Source organism: Ananas comosus, linkage group 16 (genome assembly GCF_001540865.1).
Source record: "Ananas comosus cultivar F153 linkage group 16, ASM154086v1, whole genome shotgun sequence".
Classification (NCBI taxonomy): domain Eukaryota; kingdom Viridiplantae; phylum Streptophyta; class Magnoliopsida; order Poales; family Bromeliaceae; genus Ananas; species Ananas comosus.
Window position 1 is genome coordinate 8,033,233 of NC_033636.1, and position 14,936 is coordinate 8,048,168.

At 38.6% G+C, this 14,936-nt stretch overlaps 2 protein-coding genes across 5 annotated transcripts; one reads left to right on the forward strand and one right to left on the reverse strand.

Annotated features, from left to right (window-relative positions):
- LOC109722438 (glucose-1-phosphate adenylyltransferase large subunit 1-like) lies at window positions 5,161–9,859 on the forward strand. 4 transcript variants are annotated; one of them, XM_020250508.1, is made up of 16 exons: window positions 5,161–5,398; window positions 5,580–5,856; window positions 6,842–6,964; window positions 7,281–7,454; window positions 7,533–7,625; window positions 7,710–7,793; window positions 7,880–7,935; window positions 8,017–8,110; window positions 8,209–8,321; window positions 8,408–8,480; window positions 8,563–8,643; window positions 8,758–8,844; window positions 8,917–9,021; window positions 9,092–9,198; window positions 9,286–9,346; window positions 9,428–9,859. In XM_020250508.1, the coding sequence occupies exons 2-16, from the start codon at window positions 5,602–5,604 to the stop codon at window positions 9,527–9,529; spliced, it is 1,608 nt and encodes a 535-aa protein (XP_020106097.1). In that variant the 5' UTR covers window positions 5,161–5,398; window positions 5,580–5,601; the 3' UTR covers window positions 9,530–9,859. The 4 variants fall into 4 exon arrangements, with proteins under 4 accessions (XP_020106097.1, XP_020106095.1, XP_020106094.1 ...); XM_020250506.1 differs by having other exon boundaries at window positions 5,161–5,477; window positions 9,428–9,814; XM_020250505.1 differs by having other exon boundaries at window positions 5,161–5,470; window positions 9,428–9,814.
- On the reverse strand, window positions 10,408–14,680 carry LOC109722346 (mannan endo-1,4-beta-mannosidase 1). The gene is made up of 5 exons (XM_020250378.1): window positions 14,202–14,680; window positions 13,919–14,113; window positions 12,172–12,294; window positions 11,354–11,556; window positions 10,408–11,259 (listed from the first exon to the last, which is right to left on the reverse strand). The coding sequence occupies exons 1-5, from the start codon at window positions 14,556–14,558 to the stop codon at window positions 10,803–10,805; spliced, it is 1,335 nt and encodes a 444-aa protein (XP_020105967.1). The 5' UTR covers window positions 14,559–14,680; the 3' UTR covers window positions 10,408–10,802.

The following is a 14,936-nucleotide window of genomic DNA, read 5'->3' on the forward strand; positions in this document are numbered from 1 at the left end:
AACAATAGCAACTAATTAAAATAATGGGATTAAGCTCTATTACTTTTTATTAGCAAATTAATCCTGTTTGAGCTAGTTTGGTTCGTTTCAAAATATTTTTATTTGCTAATTTTGATAAAGCGAATAAAGAAAAAAGTCGTTTTTAAGTAAAATATAGTGTCTTTGGACTAGTTAAAAAATACTTATTAATTTTTTAAAGTGTCTAGTTATTACATATAATTTAGTAAAGTTTTGACAAATGTGTGTGCAATAGCGTGATTTTGTAGGGATATATTTTCAATTGCGCAAAATGAGCGAGGGCAAAGTTGAGGGAGTAATTTCATAAATCTATAGAGATGAGGAGCCTCTTTGCATTTGTTTACCCAACTTTTGTGCCCCACGTGTTCTCCCTGCCGTAGACCGCATACGGTGGGGCCCGCTTCGGGTCAGAGGGTGGGGCCCGATTGGCCACGAACCGTCCGATATACTACGCCACGTGATCGGCGCTGGTAGGCCGCGGGGACCACGTGATTGGCGCTTGACACCGGTGGGCCCCGCCGTCTCCAGCTGGGACACGCGTCGCGACAGGGGGAAGCGATCATCCGAGGCGGTGGACACGTGGGCCCGGATGGGCCGCTCGTGGGAGAGAATAGCGGACGAGATCTCGGCCGTACGATCGTCGTCCGCAGATCGCGAGGTGTCGGCGCGCCTCGTGGAGCGGGCCATCCCGGTGCGCTACCTTCGAATCAACGGCTGTAGGGACTTCCATAGGTGCGGATATTCAAAATTTTGTCCGAATCAAATATAATTTTAAATACAAATATTTTTTAAAAAAAAGCGGACTGATTTAAAGTTTTGAATATAAATTTTGCCTCTATCGATCCGAATCTAAATTCGACTCTTTGATTTTGTATTACATAATATATATGAATATTTGATATTATATTTGTACTTGTATTTTAAAATTTTAAATTTCTCTATAATATGTTTTGAAATCAGGTAAAAAGAATCAATTATTTCAAAATTGAATTTCGAGTTTTTGGTCGGGATCAACTTTGGATATGAGTTTTTAAAATTCCTCGGATTCAAATACCAGTTCGGATTTCAAGTTCGAGTTTAGGTTTTAAAAAATTCACTCTGAATCTGACCCATTGACATCTCTAAACTGCGAGATCTGCGGATCTCAATGCAATCCACGTGCCCATGATGATCAAGGGGCAGAAATTGAAATGTAAATTTAGGCCGCATTTAGTATCGAGAAATATTTAATAATATTAATACAACAATTTAAGTTAAAAATAAAATAAATTTGTTTATTTTTTAATAAAAGTATATTATAATCAAATAATTATTATCTATATAGTTCTCCTCATATCTATCTTAGAATTATTATAAATTTAAAATTTTATTTATTTTTATTAATTATTTTATTCTGCAGTATTTTTATTTTTTTTTCTTTGGTTGGTATTTGAATAATCAACTGTCATGTAGAATTAAAAATTTAAAATTTGCAAGTCACTATCAAAATGATAACTTTTGGTAGAAGGTGAGAGTAAAATTTGAATAGCAAACTGTTTCATGGCAAAGGCATTTATTTCCAAACTAAATGAGACAAATGTACAGAATATCCAAAAGTAAAAACAAGAGTGAACTCATACAAAAAGGTTTACAAAGGAATGGAAAAGGCTTTTTAAATAAGAATTGTCTATTTCAGAGATAGATACAAGTTCAGGTATAAATTTGGGGTAAACTAATTTTGCGTTTGGTTGAAAATTGAGTTATTTTCGAAAATAAGAAAAATAGCGTTTGGATAGATAAGATGGAATAATAAGAATAGTAGATAATTTATAAATAAAAAAATAATGATATTACCCTTATATTTGTAGTATCCCTGGTATTCTGTAGCCTGTGTGATTTCAGCATCTGAGACTTGTCGACAGATCTGGAGAGTGTCGGTACAAGTCCGAGTCGTTTCGGCGCGAAATAAACTCAAAACGGACTCAGCGTGACGCAAGAGTAGAGTTTTAATATTGGAATCTGCAAAGTGTAGGTTTTCAGTATTTAGTACTGGTACCACACAAGGGAGTACCGGTACTCCAGTGCTTTTCCAAAGTAGGCTGCTCTCGGATTGCCCCATTTGATGCTGAGTATCGGTACTGCATCGGGTGAGTACCGTTACCGAGCCCGAGTACCGATACTGCATCGAGTGAGTACCGGTACCGAGTATGCAAGGCTGCGGGCTGAATGCCCGAGTATCGGTATCCAAGTGGAGTACCGGTACTCCAGTTGGATTTGTAAGTAGATGAGGAGCCTTTTGGTCATTTGAGTTGACGTTATCTTCAACCTTATCCCTTACCGCTTCATATACATGTAGAGAGGCAGAGAGTGAGTGTGGTTACTACTTTCTCTCTCTCTCTCTCTAGTTTTTTGATCGGGTGCTTGGTGGAGATCGCAGGTTGAGCTCGGATCGACGTAGATGTTGCGCCGGGGAGCCGTTCGAGCACGTGGACGTCACGGTTGCGCCGTTGGAGGCCGAGCGAGCGCGTGTTTTCTCTTCTCTCGACTTCTCGCCATAGTTGGACTAGTTTTTAGAGGTGGGTTGAAGTTTACCGAAATCGTCGGTTTTCCTCCTAAGCCGGAGTTGACAGTATGTATTTTTGGCTTCGCATATCATGTTTAATAGCTCGAATTCATTGATTCGCATATTCTTTAAAATCTGAATTTGGAGTATAATTAGTGTTTTAGATGAATTATACATGTTGAATTTGGAATTGACTTAGGAAAAAATTATTAACCCTACACTGTCATTTTCTAAAAACTACCAGATTTCGTTTTAAGAGCTGTAGTTTGTTTGTATTGTCGCAGTTTGTACGCGGTAGATATCCAGATTAGTGTAGGATAAGTTTATGCTTATACTGGGATGCCGAGTTTATTTTTACAGTAGAGTATAGATTGTTTAGGTCTGTCGGGTGCTGTCGTGGTTGGCGGTGGACCCAGATTTCTGTATTGCATCAGATTGTATCAAGAGCACGTGAGCTTTGGTTGTTAGACCAATCAGACCTATTTGCATGGATTATAGCCTGTGAGAGCCTGATTGAGCTTGTCAAAGACACGCTTGCATACTCGGTTGGGTAGCGCCCACGAGTGCCACTCCAAAGTCGGGCTTTGTGCGTTCGTGTTGATGTCGTAGTGTCCAGGTTGGATTTACTCTTCATCAACTACCCAGCGTGGTAGTAGTTAGTGTAACTTCGGTAGTCGGGACGTGTGTGTTCACAGTCCCTAGTGAGATTGGGTCAGAGATTGTATCATGGTTATATCTACAGATAGCTAGTGTTGGGTAGCGGTAGTATAGTGGCATATAGCTGTAGAGTTTGTACCGCCTTCCTTTACTATCTTCCTGCATACTTTCTTTAGACTTAGTGAGTGAGCCGTTAAGGTCGGTAGTGACACCCACTGAAAACTATTTTTTTTACAGTAGTTCTCACACCCAGTTGTTGACCTCTTTTCACAGAGCCTTTTTCTGCGGCTGTTGCTGTCACTGATACTGAGCATGGAAAGGGAGTTGCGAGTTAGATCCTTTTCAGACGAGTTGCAGTGCTAGAGGAGTACCTCCCACATGTAGGTTTGGAGTATTTATGTACATATGGTGGTTGTCTGGGTACTTACTGGAGCGAGCGATGTTGTAGACATTTTGTATATACTTGAACCCCTCGAGGTTTTATATATTTATGTTTTTCAGTTTAGTAGCTCTTTACCTTGTGATTGTAACTTGGTTTTGTTTACAGGTACATCTATCGCTGAAAAATTTCTATATATACGGCTGGTCTATTAGCCTGCCCAAAAAAACGTGTAATTCGGGACATGACAATATTATATTTGAATTTAAATTTTTAATTTTTATATTTAAATTTTTAAATTTAAATATATAACTTTTAAATCTCAAAAAATTTAAAATTTAAATTTAAATTTTAAAATTTTAAATTTTAAAATTCAAAGTTCTAAATTGTAAAATTTAAATTGTATATTTAAGATTAAATCTAAATTTAAAAATCTAAAATATCAAATTTAAAATTTAAAAATTTTAATTGAAAATTATAAAATTTTAATTTTAATTTTAAAATTATTAAATTTAAATTTTTAAATTTAAAGTTTTTAAAAAATTAAATAGGGTTGGGAATAGTTGTTTCCATCTCTATTTTCATACAAGGGTGGAATTAGCTATCTCACTCCATATTTTTTTGTGTTTGCAGAAAAGGACTTCATAACAATCAGTGTCTTACAATCTATAAACTGAGACCATTAAAATGTTTGATGTTTGATAGAATCACTTGTCACATCAAATTGATGTTTGAGTTACACAACAGCAGTAGCAACATTTGTGCATCAGATTCAAAACTTCTTGAGAATTTATGTTTCTAGCTTCAATGGAATCTTCGTGAACATTTCTTGCGGTAATGATGAAAAAGATTGCTCCAATGGCTCCAGTTAGGGCTTATTTGATACCAAAAAATTGCCCCGAAAAAAATCTACCTAGTAGGCAGGTTTACATTATAGTAAAATGAAAACTTTAAATTGAAGTTTATATGACGTAAGCTCTTGTTTAGCTGTGCGCATAGGAGGCTGGAGTCACGTGTTCGACGCGCGGTTACTTATTTGCTCTTCTCGTGAGTCAGACATGCAACTTCTGATTTACTCCATTGTCTGATCAGTAGTTTGCTATTCTGCGTGTCAGTGATATTTCGATTTGTCAGTTTCTATACATAATCTTTTTTTTACCACATGATGCCAATGAAAGTAGTAAACCTTTTAACCACTAATACGTACTTTAACTGCACTTAACACCTTTTAGTCGGTAGCGTATACTACTTTCGCAACATCAAATACTTAGCATTTTACTCTCTCATCATCCTCAATACCGTCCTGTATGCCCTAGAACGGTGTTGATCTCGCACATAATAATTAGAGTCCAAAATGAGATGGACCAAAAAGTGGAAGTTAAAAAGAAAAAGCGTATGCAAGCAAAGTTTTTTTTTTTTTTTTTTCCTTTCAATTTTTATTTATTTATTTATTTGTTGGGAAAATGAGAGCAAAAGAAAAGTAAAATCCATGAGAACGAGGAACAAATAACGTGACTCCTCACGTGTCATTTCCCTCTCTCTCTCTCTCTCTCTCTCTCTCTATCACACACACACATACACATACACAAACACAAACACACACCTCTCCAAGCTCTTAAAAGGCGTCAAAACCCGCTCCCCTTCTCCTCCCACAACCTCATTTACTCGCCATTTCTCTTGAGATTCTCTCAAAACCTCACTCCCCTTCGATTTGGGCTCGTAGGTTTTGCTCCACAGCAGCTTTGGGCTTCTGCTGCTTCGCAAAGTTGCCTCCTTTGTGAGCGATCCTTCCTCTGTCGCAGGTCCTCCTCGCCATTTCCCGATCCGGGTCCCTGAGATCTCCTCAAAATCTTGCTTTTCGTTGATCTGAGCTCGTGTGTTGTGGGCTTCTGCTGCTTCTCAAAGTTTGGTTCTTTCGAAGTGGTTCGTACAGAGATTTTTGCGCTGACATGGGTTTTGGCTTCTGCTTCTTCTCAACTGCAGGTGTAGTAGAGTTGGGGGGGTGATGGAGCTGAGCTGTGTGCAATTGAAGGCCAATTCGTGCGTGGGCCAAGCAAAAGGAAGAGTCTTTAGCAGTGGGGAGAGTGGGATTTGGGGAGATGGGTTGGGAGCTGGTTTGGTGAATAAGCCATGTGGGGCTAAACTTGGGGGGAGGAGGAGGAGGAGGAGGATGAGCTTCAGCTGCAGAGCTTGTGTTGGAGTTAGCAGAGCTGGGACTGCATTGAGTGTTCTCACCTCTGATGCTGAACAAGAGACTAGGGTAAATTGATCCCCCTATGACCACTCTGTTCTTCCTGTTTTCTACAGATGAATCAATCTTTTTCCAAATTAAAAAGTTGGTATTTTGCAGATTCTTGCTCTTTTTCTTATTCATTTCTATTTTAGTTCATGCTTGTTAGGTAAGTAGCTTTTCAAAAGTTGCTTCTTTTAGTGCTATTACCTTATTAATTGGATCTAGGAATACATTTTATGTGTCGAAAGAGAATCTAGGGGTATAGAATATATTCTGAATTTTAGGCCCCTGATTCATCGACAGTTTTACAGTACGACAAATTTTGAAAGAGAATTTGTGAAGGAAAAATGAATGTCTGTGGTGGATAGCAAGAGCGCTCGAGCTGATAAGGAATTTCTTTTTTCTCTTTTGCCCTAGACGTAATACAGTGTATTGTAATCTCTGAAGAACAGTGCATTCCTTTTTCTATAGTGAAGTTCTCTCCCCCTTCACCCGTCACCGTGATGTTTTTTCTGCAAAGGGTTTTCCACGTAAATCCTTACGTATTCCATTTGATCTCTACGCATTTCACCGCTCCACCGGAAATTCCCTCTGCCCCTACCGTACTCCAGCTTGGTAGTTTCCACGTTTGGGCTCATAACAAATTAAAAGTTGCTCCTGCTACTCAGCCTAGAGCCTTGAGCATTGTACAAGGACGTGCTGTAGGAGTAACCCATTACCTTCTGGGCGGAATTGCCACTACATGGGCGTTCTTCTTAGCAAGAATTATTGCAGTAGGATAATGGCTAGGAGGATTTGAAAGGCATTATGGAATTAAGATTTCCGAGGTTTAGCCAAGGCTTAGCTCAGGACCCCTACTGTTTCCATGATTTTGTCTACTTTGTGATCGTCTTCTGTCGTTTCTATTTGTGCGCTTGTCGTAACAGTGATTTTGTTTGCAAATTTTTAATTGTTTATCATTGATGTGTTTCTTACTATAGATGCTAATGCCGTCTCCGAATTACATGTTCAGGTTATTGAGGCGCCGACGTTGAGAGATTGGAAGGCTGATCCGAAGAGTGTTGCTTCCATCATACTTGGTGGAGGGCCGGGGAAGCAGCTTTTCCCTCTCACTAGCACAAGAGCTACTCCTGCTGTAAGAATCCAAAAAAAAGAGAGAGAGAAGGGATCAAGCTTCCGTTCTAGTTGTATTTTTAATGTTGTTACACATATCATTTTATGATCGACATTTTGCAAGTAGAATTTTAGGAAAAGATTACATGATGATGTTTCTTTACGTTTGCTTTCGTGTTTTCATTTGTTTAGCATCCTTTTGCAGTTTCACTTTCCAAGCGCTAGAACTTTACATTCTCCAAATTTTCAGATTTTTTTTTTTTAAACGACTAATGAGTAGGTATTATCTCTAAGCGCACAAATGAGCTACTAATAACTAAATTTCGTACAATTCGCAGGTTCCTGTCGGAGGATGCTACAGGCTTATCGATATTCCGATGAGCAACTGCATAAACAGCGGCATAAATAAGATCTTTATCATGACCCAGTTCAACTCAGCTTCGCTGAATCGCCACATCTTTCGCACTTACAACTTCGGGAATGGCATCAACTTCGGGGATGGATTTGTTGAGGTGATTAAAACCTCTCAACTACGAATCAAACTACTTTGTAGAAAAACGAATATTAATAACCGTTACGTGAAAAAACAGGTTTTGGCCGCCACACAAACACCTGGAGAAGCAGGAATGAACTGGTTTCAGGGAACAGCAGATGCCGTGAGAAAATTTACTTGGGTTTTTGAGGTGGGGAATTATCCCTTCACACTAATCCGAAAATTTATTCCTGTGATTAAAGATTTTTTACTTCAATTTGTGCATTTTGTGCAGGATAACAAGAACAAGAACATCGAGCACATATTAATTTTGTACGGAGACCATCTATATCGTATGGACTACATGGACTTTATTCAGGCATGTTACAACTCAATTCGTCAGCTTTGATTATATTTTAGTTATAGTACACGTCAACTTACGGAACTGATGCATGATATGGACAGAGACATATTGATACCAATGCTGATATTACGGTCTCCTGTGTTCCTGTCGGCGATAGGTATATATATACTTTTTTGTTTAATTCTCACCACTAATAGATTGTTTTTTTAATCCTTTTTTATATCTTGTTATTTCAAAGCCGGGCATCTGATTATGGTTTGATGAGGATTGATAAGTCGGGACGCATTGTCCATTTTTCCGAGAAACCCACAGACGCCAATCTCGAGGCTATGGTTAGCAGATAATCCTCTTAAATCATCTTTGCCGTAAAATCTAATGCATCCATAACACATTTGATTTCCTGAATCAACCAACATTTGGTTCCCTGCAGAAAGTCGATACCACTTTTCTCCGGCTCTCTCATCAAGATGCTCTCAAAAATCCCTACATTGCATCGATGGGAGTTTACGTCTTCAAAAGAGACGTCCTTCTAAAGCTCCTGAAGTAAGAAGACGCTTTACTCGCTATGAGTTTGCTCGTTACGCAGGTCTTTTAATTCTTTTTTTTTTTTTTTCTAAAAACTTCTGTAGGTGGAAATATCCAAAATCGAATGACTTTGGATCGGAAATCCTTCCTTCAGCTGTACAGGATTATAATGTTCGGGTGCGCTATAAGAAATTTAATCTCGATGTTATTTAATCTTAAGGTTAGTTTAATACCTTTTTGAGTGTTCGTATTGTTGTAGGCGTATCTGTTTAATGATTACTGGGAGGACATTGGGACAATCAGATCATTTTTCGATGCTAATTTGTCGCTGACGGATCAGGTTAATCTTTACTGTGACATACATATATGGTTCATGTTAGTTCTTTTTGGGGAGTTCATTTGGTAAATGAATGTTTGTTCGGTGCGATATTCTCTTCCCTTTCTTTTGTTACAGCCTCCGAAGTTCCAGTTCTATGACCCAAGCACACCCTTCTACACTTCGCCTCGCTTTTTGCCGCCGACCAAAATAGAGAAGTGCCGGGTTGGTTTTATGCATTTTAACATGTTTTTTTTTTTTTTGGTTGCAGTCTCATTCTTAAATTTCTATGTGCAGGTCAAGGACGCCATCATTTCGCATGGATGCTTCTTGCGTGAATGTGGTGTCGACCGCTCCATTGTTGGAGTGCGCTCGCGCATCGATTATGGCGCCGAGCTCAAGGTGCGCAGCTTTATTTAGCATTTTAACCGAGATTTTCTTATATTTTTCTCTCACACTCTGACCACATCAGGACACCATGATGATGGGTGCTGATCTCTACGAAACCGAAGCCGAAATCGCTTCTATGCTGGCGGAGGGAAGGGTACCCATGGGTGTAGGGCAAAATACGAAGATCAGGTGCGACTACATAACATCTCATTGATGTGTTATATTATTGCGATACTATTTTTTTATCTCTAATCTCTTCCTTAATCCTCTCTCCAGGAACTGCATCATCGACATGAATGCCAGGATAGGAAAGAACGTGATCATCGCGAACAAAGATGTGAGTGAACTACTCGCAATTGTTTCTTTCCTTTTTATTTGGTTCGTTTCGGCTTTCTATTTATGCGTATTCTCGGAATAGGGAGTTGAGGAAGCCGATCGGCCGGAAGATGGATTTTACATCCGATCGGGGATCACAATAGTTCTGAAGAATGCGACAGTAAGAGACGGAACGATCGTGTAGATGTTATGCTTCGGACAGCTTCGGGTCGGGGCTCAAGAGAATGGTAGTAAAAGAAGCTTCGAAGAGAGGAAGATCGCCGCGATACTACCTTGTGTTAAAGACAATGTCAGCTGAACTTTCTTTCGCCGTCTGTTCATATGTTAGCAGTAATAATTTGCTCCAGTAAGCCTATCCATGTATATGTAAGATAAGTTGCTATTGCTTATTTCCGAACTTGTTAGATGTCAAATAATGTTTTGGGGCAGTTTGCTTATGTTTTGTAAATAAGTTTTAATTATTAGAGAATTTTTTTTATGTTCTTGTGTTTATAAATGTGTTGTGTTTGATCTATGGATGGCCTTGTACAATTAATTTGGTTCTACTGGAATTTCAGAAAAGTGTGTATGTGAAAAACAAGTGGTCTTGTGTATTTCATTTAGGGGGCTGTTTGATTCCTCGAAAAAGTATGAAAAAAAGCAAGTCAAAAAAAGAGTTCCTTTTCGGAAAATCTCTTTTTCAGTTTTCGTTTGTTTGGTTTTATGAAAAATTAGTTTTTTAGAAAACTGTTTTTTTCGTATTTTATAGGAAACTAGTATTTTCATTTCTTGGGGAAAAAAAATTCTGCAGTCGAAAAATCTTAAACCTTTTGCTCTGATGGGGAGCTAAAATAAACTTTCAGGTGTTCATATCAATGCTGCATTGTCGGCTTCTGAAAAAGCTTCTTTATTTAAATGCAGACACCATGCCTGCAATTGAAAAATCCTAAGCTTTTCGCTGCAGTGGAAAGCTAAAATGATCTTCAAGACACCAAAAGCAAGAGAGTTACTGACCTTCCAGTAGTGTAATAACATCCAAAAACAAAGTCACCAGCATGAAATTTGATAAGCAATTCGACACCATTAAGAGAACTTCTCAAACTTTTCATTCCTGATCACACCTGTTCAGTTACAAGCAATTCATCCATCACAAGAACTCAATCCAAACTAATGTCAAAATCATCTGTATCTTCTTAAGATACTGAACTGACATCTTTGTAAAAGTTAAAAGTCACTGCAGATGCTTGTAGCTCCTAGCAAAAGCATCTACTTGCTTTCTTGTGACAAGAACAACCACAAACACCCTTCAATACTAAAAACTCAGCATATAATCACCCTCTCTCTCTCTCTCTCCTGGATGAAGGAAAATCATCTCAAGGAGCCACACTAAACACCAAACTACTAAAACTAAGTTTCACCTTTTATACCCTCCTCATACCATGAGAAAGATTTTTTTTTTTTTTTAAAAAAAAAACTTTTTAGTTCCTTGTATCATTCCCTTTGTTTAGGCTCTTCTCTTGCTTCATTCTCATGGCTTTAGCCTTCTTGATCTTGCGAATGTTCCTCGCCCTGGCGAACAACTTTCCGAGGTAATGCAGCCTCCTACACTGCACGGTGATCACGTTAGTCGTCGACGGGTTTTCTCCCAAGATAACCTCATAACCGTCGCGATACGAGTCCATTCCTGCTGCCAGAAGTTGCCAGAAAAGCCCCCCTCCGGTCGCCCCACCGGTTCGAGCCGATTGATAGATTTTAGAGTACACTGTACTGAACAATGAGTCCCTTTCGTTGTTGCTATATCCGGGGTCTTTCCACGATTTCCCGAACTCGGTTACGAGGAGAGGCTTTTTGAGGATGTTTTGCGCGTCTTGGATGTGAGTGTTGAGCCAGTTGTCCAGGAAAGAGAGCTGAGTTTGATCATTTGTGTTGGATAACCTGATCACGGGATCGAATTAGCGACAAACAAAATTGAAAAGATATGGACAGTAACTACTGTTACTTTAAAATGAATGAATAAGGAAGATCTTACCATTGGTCGGGATAAGAGTGAACGGTGGCGAAATCGATTCCAGAAATTTGGTTGTTGGCGATGAAATCGGTTCCTACTTGGAAGCCTGGATTGATTTGGTTCTCAGACGATGATGACGGGCCATAGAATCCCTCTAAGCCTGCTTCAAGCAAGTGCTTGTTGTCGATGGACTTCACATACGGCGCCATTTCTGAGATCCATGACTAAGACGGAAAAAAAAAAAAAAACATTAAAGATGTCAATTTTATACTCTTGTTATGGTTTTATCATAGAAAATATCAATTTCTTTAGTAGTTAATGACAAAAGATTGCCTCTGTTAGAATCATTTTTGTAAGTGTTATGGATTAATTTGTTCTTCAGAATTGCTATTTTAGGACGACCGTTTAATGAATCTCTCCTGCAGCGGAAGCAGAAGCTTCAAATTTCGAGCTTCTACATTTGGCCCAGGAAACTCATTGCAGCTTCTGGACACTGCACAAATTAGATGATCTGATATTTTCGTCTGCCAAACAGTTAGTTGCTGCCTCTCGGCAGCAACGAATTTTGGGCTAATTCTATCTTGGTTGGAGCTTTTGTAATACAAAACTGTTGTTAGGTGTTAACTGTTCAATGAATCTCTCCTCTTGAGCTTGTCTATTGACCCAAGAACCTCATTTTCAGATTCGCGATGCAACAAAATGGTCCAGGCTTTTTGTTCGCCGAATGTTTGGTTACTGCGGCAAATGCAAAAGCTCTTTCCAGAAGCCAAGCCAAACAGGCACGACGAATCGACAACAAGTTAATGAAGGTTTAGAGAGTTAAAGGAAAGATTTTGAACCTGTATGCACTTTCCTGACAGATCTGATTGGCATCTGGGCTCATTCATGAGCTCCCAGGCAAAAATTGTTGGGTCATCCTTGTAGGCAACTCCAGTAATGGTGTTAACTCTTGTGAGCACAGTCTACATAAAAAACAGAAGAATAAAAAGTGTTTTTTTAGGATAAGTAAAAATTTATTGAGATTTGAAATTTGGACTTTATAAGGTGATCTATTTACGTGTAAATAGTATTTGCTATCAACTTTTTGACCCTTGGATACTTAGAGTTTACTATTTGGTAAAAAGTCGCTAGTAGGTATAGTATTCACATACTATTAATAATATTCTAGCTGAACTCGTGATATATTGAGTCCAGCTACTATACTATCGATAGTATCAAGTTCTTAGTACTATCGAGTTTTCTATCGTTAGATCTACTTTTTAATCATTTCCACTCTTTAAATTATGCTATTCAACCAACCAACCACTTAACTCTAGGGGACCACACATCCTTTCATCCAACGGCCGAAATCTCGATAGCACCAGACGTTTGGTACTATCAATATATAGTATAGTAGCATAATTCTAATATATTATTCCTACTTCATAGTAGAAGGTTTCATCACTAAGAATATTCTTATAGGAATTAAACATTAAAATAAGGATTAAAAAACTATGGACATGACAAGGCCTATATGATTTAAACTAACACACTAAGTCATAGAATAAGAACACTCCAGGGATTAAAATAATAAAAAAATAATAATTGGAATTAATCCATCAGTGAACTAAAGTCCAACCTCTCCATCAACAATGTCAACAATCCCACCAAAAATTATTCAAACATTCAAAGTAGAAAGTGGGGTAGGACCAGATTTTAATATATGAGATTTACAAATTAAAATAGAAATGTTCACTGACCGTCCCTAAAGCAAGTGGCAAAGGTTTTGGTGGTTGGTACCCGAGATCCCAAGTTCGAATCCTAGTTGATTCACATTTCCAGCTAAGTTTATTTCTAAATGAAATAAACAAAACGGTAGCGCGCTACCTATCTCTCAGAAAAAAAAAAAAAAGAAGAAATGTTCTTGCTCTTTATAAATCCCTAAACCCTCTTCATCTGAGAAGATTCCAAATCCTTCCAGTAAATAAATGTCATTTAACTCCTTCCATTTCATATTTCCTCTAAAGATATTCAGGAAAAGAAATATAATGAAAAAAATTCCAGAAACCAAAACCATAAAATAAAAGGGGGTAAAAAAAAAAAATCAGATGCTTGAAACAAGAATTGTTAAAAACACAAAATAGGGCCCAAATCTCAATATTTGCTAAATATTACTCAAATACTCATATAAAATGGAGCCAGAAATATATTTAATATCGGAAATGCGTGTTGAGTTAATAAATGAGATATGTGATGAAAATTTAACCCAGGTTTAGATCATAACGGCATTTCTTAGCCCGGGATGATCAGACGATATGAGACTCACCACACGCTTTCAGCTGGCTAATCGACTCTATTACTAAATGTAACCATCTGGACCACCGGCAATAATAACTCGTTGAGTTCAAATAACCATATCACCTATTGGATGTAAATCTATTGGTTTTAGTATTCTTATTCATAATTTCTGTCTTATTCGATGTAAGACTATTGGGGGGTAATAAATACTGTATCACTTATTGATCTGATAGGAAACAGGTCTAGAAATATATTTAATAGAAAAAGACAGAGTCACCTCTATTTGGAGGAGTGGATCTTATTTCTTACCCTGACATGGTTCTTGTAGAAGCCCTTAACAACAGGGTTTGTGAAGAACTCATCATCAGATCCAATGGACTGCCCCTGCTCCCTCCCCCACTGCACATACTGCTTCTTCCCACCAAAGTTATCATAGTTGTTCACCAAGCTCAGAATGAGCCTGATCCCATATCTCCTTGCTTCAGACACCACAAAATCCAACCCCTAAATCCCAAAAAAAGAAGAAGAAGAAGAAGATCAAAACATAAACCAAAAAAATGGTAAAGGAAAGGGGGGAGTGGTGGAATGAGACCTGGAATGTCTGCTCATTGTAAGACCCAGGGGAGTACTGCAGTGCTGAGCTGCTGCTGCTGCCCCCATCACTGAAAGCCCAGGTCCTGCCCACAGACAGCCCATGGGCTGAGGCTTGCTGGAAAGCAGATGAGACCTTCCCCCTCTGGGAGGGGTCTGAGGCCACAGTCATGAGCCAGTATGCATTGAACCCATTTGCATAGAATGGGTCCCCATTGACCACAAACTGCACCCCATTGGTCCTGATGAACCCATTCCCTGCAGCCTCTGCTGCATCATGGTTCCTCAGGCTCAGTGTTAGGAAGAGGAGAGGGAGTAAGAGGCTAAAAACTGGTTTTCTCATCATCATCATCATCATCTTCTTCTTCTTCTTCTTCTTCTTGTTCTCTTCTTCCTATGGCCTGAGTTTTGTTTGCCTCCTCTGTTGCTGAGACACACAATGGTGAGAGGGAGGGGGGGTTGGCACATTGAGGAAGGAGAGGTTGGCTTTAATTATATAGAGAGAGAAGAGGGTAGAGAGAGAGAGAGAGAGAGAGAGAGAGAGAGTGTGCATGTGACTTAACAGTGCAACTGCCATGTAAATAACTGTGGGGCTCAACTGTGTCAGTAACTTTTGGTAAATCACACTTCTATAGCATTTAAAACTATTAAGATGTTTGATATTTTGATCTTTCAAACTCTTTGAATTATTGCAGTTAAGTTTATAATTTAATTTAGTTAGCGAAATATTATTGAT

What these genes read in the sequence shown, in the direction of transcription:
- LOC109722438 (XM_020250508.1), top strand. Translation starts at nt 5,602, where the DNA reads ATGGAGCTGAGCTGTGTGCAATTGAAGGCCAATTCGTGCGTGGGCCAA. An exon ending in ATTTGTCGCTGACGGATCAG is followed by an intron (nt 8,644 to 8,757) that starts GTTAATCTTTAC and finishes CTTTTGTTACAG; the next exon opens with CCTCCGAAGTTCCAGTTCTA. An exon ending in TGATCATCGCGAACAAAGAT is followed by an intron (nt 9,347 to 9,427) that starts GTGAGTGAACTA and finishes TTCTCGGAATAG; the next exon opens with GGAGTTGAGGAAGCCGATCG.
- LOC109722346 (XM_020250378.1), bottom strand. Translation starts at nt 14,558, where the DNA reads ATGATGATGATGATGATGAGAAAACCAGTTTTTAGCCTCTTACTCCCT. An exon ending in ACAATGAGCAGACATTCCAG is followed by an intron (nt 14,114 to 14,201) that starts GTCTCATTCCAC and finishes TTTGGGATTTAG; the next exon opens with GGGTTGGATTTTGTGGTGTC. An exon ending in CACTCTTATCCCGACCAATG is followed by an intron (nt 11,260 to 11,353) that starts GTAAGATCTTCC and finishes TCCCGTGATCAG; the next exon opens with GTTATCCAACACAAATGATC.